Source organism: Plasmopara halstedii, assembly GCF_900000015.1.
Source record: "Plasmopara halstedii genome assembly, contig: Scaffold_2386, whole genome shotgun sequence".
In the NCBI taxonomy this organism is placed as follows: Eukaryota; Oomycota; class Peronosporomycetes; order Peronosporales; family Peronosporaceae; genus Plasmopara; species Plasmopara halstedii.
Genome location: NW_020189293.1, coordinates 1,083,189 through 1,090,226, shown reverse-complemented (window position 1 = coordinate 1,090,226; position 7,038 = coordinate 1,083,189). Strand labels below are relative to the sequence as shown.

The 7,038-nt window shown below is 42.5% G+C and overlaps 1 protein-coding gene across 1 annotated transcript; it reads right to left on the bottom strand.

The window, feature by feature from the left end:
• Window positions 1-2,252: 2,252 nt before the first annotated feature.
• Window positions 2,253-3,408, bottom strand: PHALS_03663 (uncharacterized protein; the record flags this gene model as incomplete). Its single annotated transcript, XM_024717916.1, has 2 exons — window positions 2,253-2,275; window positions 2,349-3,408. 2 exons carry the CDS (start codon window positions 3,406-3,408, stop codon window positions 2,253-2,255), a joined length of 1,083 nt encoding a protein of 360 aa, XP_024583366.1.
• Window positions 3,409-7,038: the final 3,630 nt, after the last annotated feature.

Here is a 7,038-nt window from a genome sequence, read left to right as displayed (position 1 = left end):
GATTATTCCAGCATGGTAATATTGTCCAATAGGAATGTAGGATTGAGATAAAACATGTAAAACTTGATTTTATGCAAAATTTGGCGTGATCGTCTTCTGCTTTACGGCAAGCAGTTGGCGACCACGTCACAATTATCCAGTGCATTCTGCTCAAAAAAAGCATCGATCCGGCATCGGGTTACTGAAAGTAAATGTAATAATTGTTCACATCTGAGGGAATTCTACAGAGACTTACGATTTGAAACGACGCGCGTTTACGTGCATCGTCAATATTTAGGAGCTCGAGGAAGCCGCATTCTAGGTTCGCCTTCTGCCGGTATTCTCCAATGAGCAAAGCGCCGCTCAATTCATATGGAGAAGCTCATGAATCGGAGCACTCACCCGGGTCATCATCATTACTTGGAGAAGTGGTAAATAGTTTGAGTTTTCGGATCCAGCTCCAGCAATATTGCTCTGATTTCTCTAATGACTCCGACGCACTTTCTTGATTCCCCTTCGGGGAAAGTAGCTGCTAATTTGAAGTATTTCCACGCCAGCTTCCGCTTACGCGGTAAGGCATATTTTTCCGATACAAAATCTTGCAACGTGGCGGATCGAAAGAACCCTGGCAGATAATCCTCATCAGGCAAGTAACATTGAAGCTATAAAACACACACAATGGGAAAAATGAAAACACACTTTTTGAACCCCACAACGCACCTAAGAGCCGTGCGACACAACGTGTTTCTACATGAGGTTATGACCCTACGATCTAAGCTCGAGAGTTTTTGTAGCTGGATCGGAATGCTAGCATGACAATTTGAGCATGAGGTTGAGGCGAGGGCGAGCACCATTCTCGAAGTTTTGATAGATCACAACGCTCATGATCGAACGATGTTCTAGTCAGACGTCTTTTCCTTTAAGACAGGGGTAAATAGCAGCGTAAAAATCCGCATGACGTGGTCGGCGACTATGTTGAGCTGGTGACGCTACGTTCTGCTTGTTGCGCGTCAAATACCACTGTTGAATTGCCTCGTTGATTTGGAGTAGTACGTCGGATAGGAAAGGCCTGCTTTGCTAAGAAAGTTTGTCGTTAGGTCATCTCACAGAATTTGCTCAGAAAATTACATCGTCAAGCAATTTACCAGCGCCATAGTGAAAATCAAGTTAGAACCGTCCCACTCGACATCGTTAGTTGAACAGTCTGCAAGGGCGGCAAGTGCCCGTCGAGTACATTTTTGATCTTGACAACCGAATGAAGCCATGCTCGCGCTTTTATCAAAGATGCACCCGGCTAGCCACCGTGAAAGTCGTGATTAGCAGCGACAAGAACACGGATGGCGACAAAAAACGACCCCAAGCTTGTCAAATGTGCCCCATTTGATCACTTGCTTGCAATAACACGAGGGAATATAGATACGAAGAATTTAATTCAGTACATGAGTTGATCATGCTCCCATTTCATTGCTGCATCAAAGTTGGTAGCCATTTAAATCCTTTTCCTATCATTTCTTAATGTATGATGAAGGGCCGACGTGAATTGGGGCGCAGACAACTCAGCCGTCAAGATGAATCCATACGTGATTAAGAACGATCTAAAAAAGATTTATTCACATCCAGTCCCAACGATGCGTGGTTGTTTGAAGAAGGACGCATTTAAATGCTGTCTGTGGTGACTATGTCATTAGCAGCATGAGGTTTCGTATAAAAAATTCAAATATAATCAAAAAGTTTGTAATCTAAATATTACACAAAATATTGTATTTGCAATCTTCTATAAATTAGAAATAGACACAGACTGGCGGGTATTAACATTTAATACATTTTTTTATTATTGCAATGTATTATTTCTAATGTTAATACTCACCAGTCCAAGAGTGACTAAAATTTGAAGTGGCACGTTTATAATGTAAGGATATGTCGTCTCGACTTTTTTTTCTTTGAAAATTTCTATAGCAATTCTTCAGCCTTATTACTATCAAATATATCAAAAGAATTTCATAAGAACCTCAACATTTAGGCAAATGGACTCAGACGCACGATGAAATTCACTAAAGCAGCGAGTGTTAAGGAATAACAGAGTGGCGGTAACGTGAACATCGTATTTATTGTTTTAGGCTCGTTACACAATCAAATTATGAAGCTAGTGATTGATTATTAAGCAGTTCACAAAACGACATGGGCATGATCGTAGGTTGCGTTACCATCCACAACTTCGATTTATCAAGACGTAGTGTCTTAGGGGATTGATAGGTCACGCGGCTTTTCAGGGGCTAATTGTGAGTACCCGATGTACCTATATAGGTTGTCAAATCACAGAAATTAGTGGCAGCTCGATTTTTATCCAAAAACATCTAATCACACTTTACCTGACTCTTTCGCTGCAGTGATAAGTTTTATCATTTCTTCCTTAAGTATTGCCAATTCAGGAACGTCGGGAAGATCATTCACATGTTTTTCACATTTATCAAGTGGCTGGATTTTTCCTTGATAGTACTTCAAAAGCGAAGGATATATCTCATTGTCTCGACTTGCAAGAATTTGAAGATATTCCAGCCAATCAAGCTCAACATTCCGGTCACCCTTTATTTTGAGTTTAAATAAAGACGATTCGAAATCTTCATTTAGTTCTAGACGTTTATCAAGTTGTTGAACACGACATACGTGAAGGCGCAAAGCGGCATTAAAATCATTCATTTCACGACCTTGAAGCAGATTAGACACGTCTACATATCGTGACAGGTGACGATAAGCTTCACGTACGAGTACCCATCGTTTATCCACATCGGGATGATCTTTATACATTTCATGCAATATCTGTAACCACAAATCAGTAATCGTAGGATCGAGAATCTTGTTTCCATTTTCTTCTACGTACACGATTCTCTCCAAGTTTTCAATTCCGTTGAAGTCATCATAGTTCTGAAGCACTGTCACAACAAAGACAGGAATGTATCCGGACATGTAACGTTCACGTTCCACCTCTTGAAAGTTTTGAAGTTGATTAAGTACATTAATACTCGCTTCTCTTGAATTACTCCCTGTAGCTCTTTGAATCACTGTACCAATCTTGTCCAAAGTGTCTTCCATCGCACTAGCATCAGCCAGGGCTTGTTTGATACGATTAATTTGCTCAGACGTGAAAACCCTTTCTTCGTTGATTTTGTCAACACTTGTGTTTGGGTTTTCTCCATCATAGTCACTCAGAGATGCATCGATAGCACTTTCGTTGGCAGCGACGTCCGTAGATCTTGCAATTAGATCAGTGCCAAAATGACCAGAGTCATTAAGTCGATTCGCATCCACGCTAAGAGTCAATTCATGGCTGAGTTTAACCACCGAAAGGAAGAATAACGAGTAAAAAAAAAAAACACGCATCACTAATTTCTTGATCACTTCACCGTCAAAGAGAAAATTGTCAAATGCCATTATTGTATCAATCTTCGAGCTTGAGGTACACGGGACTAGTAGCTACATAAAAACGATGTATTTTGTCACTGTACCCAGAACATCTAACAATAATAAAGAAAGAGTAAAAACTACCCATATTAAGCAGACAAGACTCTTTCGCAAGTTCAATTTAATTGGACCTAAGACTCCTATTAGAATGTCGCTTAACCGTATCATTGAATAATTGATTGGACCTAAGACATCCAGCCATTCTATTGTGTATTAATTGATTGGACCTAAGACGTCAGCCGCTTTATTGAAATGTCGCCTAACCGTATCATGGAATAAAGAACAAGATGCCCATCTCAAAAATTTGGCTACATGAGTCTGAAAAAATTATGTGGAGTGGTGATTATTGAAGGAGTTCAAAACTCTTTATGCTTTATTGTTGGTCATGATCTGTGATAAAGCATTTCCTTTTCGTTTTAATAAATTAATAATGCCAATATATGATTCTTGATTTAGTATAGATCATGCTTATTGGAAAGAAGTGAATACTACATTTGCACGAAGAGAAAAGATATTGATTGCTATATCATTTTAGCAACTCTGAAGATATCCTAACACAAATTGATGCTAACCTGATTGTTTTGCTAAATGTTATTTTAATAGGTTTTTAATTAGTTTTTCAGATACTCAATTATATTACAAATAAAACAACAAATTATAATAGTAGTAACTAAAATAGTTATTAAAATGTACGTAGTGGTGTCCTTCTACTTTGAGATGGGACGAGAGCTACATAGAACTACTTTTTCACTGTACCCTAAACGTTTGGCTTGTTTCTGAAATTTTTTTAACAGAATTAAAGAAAGAGTAAAAAGTTCCCAGACAAGACTCTCACGCAGATTCAATTTAATTGGACCTAAGGCAATGTCGCTTAACCGTATCATCAAATAATTGATTGGACCTAAAACATCCTGCCGCTCAATTGAATTGTGTACTGTTAGATAATTGATTGGACCTAAGACGTCAGCCGCTGTATTGAAATGATCGCCTAACCGTATCATTGAATAAAGAACAAGATGCCCATCTCAAGTAATTTGGCTACATGTGTCGAAAAATAAGAATGCGCAGCTGACGGTGAACAATCAGTCTGATGATTTTTGTAGTAGTAGTGCTCGTTCCAGCAGTACTTGTAGATATTATACTATTTATTAGAAATAGATTGTTGCAGCTTGAGTTCAATCTAGTCGCTTGAACAGTTTTAATATTTCTGATTATCTTAAGAGAACTTTAGGTATTGTTTTAATTTAGTAATACACATCCATAGTTACTTTTTCGCCCTTATTGTATCAAAATCATTCGTCTGAAAGGAATCAAATAGTAACTTTGATAGATGGCGTAGATAGCACAGAGTCCATTCATTCAACCAATGATGCCAAATGCGTTTAGTGGTAATGAATTCCTTTGTTTGTGATGCCATCGCTCTTCCATCTAGTCGACCGACTACGAGAACAAGCTATCGTATTAACATCAAGAAAATTCGAACCAAAAGCCCAATCTAATACAAAGTGGGTAAAAGATATTATGTCAATTTATCAATTTGTTTTCAAGCGATGTAGCAACTGCTCTGGGTGAGAGAGGTCGAAATGGCCATCGCATCCGCCACGCTCCAGACAGAGCAACAGCGCGTGGCGCTAGCCATCTCAAAGCTCGGTGGTCGAGCGCGAGAATGTGCACTGACGTGCGTTACTTCGGTCGATTTTCCCTTCTGGGTAAAGCCTGGGTTGCAACTCTCACGAGTATTCTCGCCACCTAGTCTGGCATATCGCCATATCGCCAGCGATCGCATTTCCTTGTTGCCCGATAGGGCAACAAGGAACTGGTGGACTTTTTTCAAAAGATGCGCGCTCTTATTGCCAGAATGGCAGTAGATCCTCTCTTGGATGCGGTCTCAGTGACCATCTTTATGGAAGGCCTCCCCACTGATGTTGCAAGAATTAAAGTCTTCCGTGTGCATCCGTCTTCATTTGAAGAAGCGGTCAATGCGGCATCGAATGCCAAATTCAATTTCAAGTCGGCACAACTTGGTTGGAATGCACACTCTACCAGCTCGTCGAGCGGACCTATGCCCGTGGATCTCAGCCATGCTGAGAACGAGGAAGCAGAGCTCTGAGCTACCACGTACACACAAATATACGACGGTGTTTTGTCTGTGGAGACACCTGTCACCTTCGGAACCGTTGCCCCCTGCGCAAGGCGGGTCAAGGTTCTTCGAACAATCGTCCCAACGCCTACCAGTCTGGTTCGTCGCGGGGAAACGACACCACTTAGAAGGCGCGGGGCGACCTACTGGGGAAGGACTGAGTTTTGTTGAGCCTCAGGGAGGCATAAGTCAACAGGGCCCAGCCTCGAAGAGCTCCGTACTCTTGAAAACGGAACGTGTATGCAAGCCGGGCTTGCTGGTTGTGGAGGCGACCGCAAAGGGCTTCGAGAAGTCATGGAAATCCTCATCGATTCCGGGGCGTCAAATAATTATGCTCGACGTTCCACGAAGAAAGGAAGTCAGCTGTATGCTGAGGCGCTGAAAGCGCGGTTGGGCGACATCGTCACTGTTCGCCTAGCGACGGGGACAAATGTCACGGTCCCGAAGGTCACTGTGGAAGTCGGAGTCAAGTTCCTTGACTTTGATAGCGTGAAATGCTGTCTGGTCTTAGACTTGGATCCAAAGTATGGCCTCATCCTAAAAATACACGAAAGTAAAAAAAAACAAGTTTATTGTACGGACACTGATACCGGCATATTTTCAGGACTAACCCGGAAGTGCAATATGCATCACCGGCCACTCCCAAAGCATACCACTCGGAGTGCTCCCCGCTTTCAGCGGAATATCACTCGCTCTCATGAGCAATTGGTAATACCCATCTACTAAGTCGAGTGCACTCTACCATGATGATCTGAAGAACATCCTTTCTAAGAAGCGGCGTCTGTGCCGAATGGTGGCAGCGTTGAGCTTATTGTAAGCATGAACGATACGCCTCTTGCCGTTTGGCTTCCGAACACAAAATGTGGGTGCAGAATGAGGAGACTTGCTCTCACGTACCATCCCTGCGCCGTACTTCGCACGACGAGACGTTAATGACGTCGCACTGCTCCTTGGGCAGGGGTCATTGGTGTGCTACGCAGATTTTGGCTCCCGAAACTAGGTAAATCTCATGACGCGCACTTCGGTCCGGAGATAGGACCGAAAGTTTGGAAACGTCGCCTTGAAATTCCTTTACCAAAGGATAGTATGTATCCAAGGGATTCCGTAGGATCGACGATCCACTTCGCGCGTTCAGCACTCTCTTGGTGTCCTACAAAACAGTTTCTTTTAGAAGCGGTGACGAGGTTACCTCCTTGTCCGGTCGTACAATGACCACTTCGGCCAAATCGCCTGCCTTCATGGCACTGCCGAACTCTTCAAGGGACATCTTGTCCGACTCAAGAAGTGCATCTACTGCATGCATAGCCTCGAGGCGGACGTTACCATCTTCCTCCCCCGTTATACCGCTGACGAGGGTGTATAACTGTGCACCATCGTCTACGGTAGACACACCCTAGATCAGGGCCGGCGTCCGGCGTCTTGCAGCCAGCATACAGCGTTGCCGTCGCCTCTGTACAGAA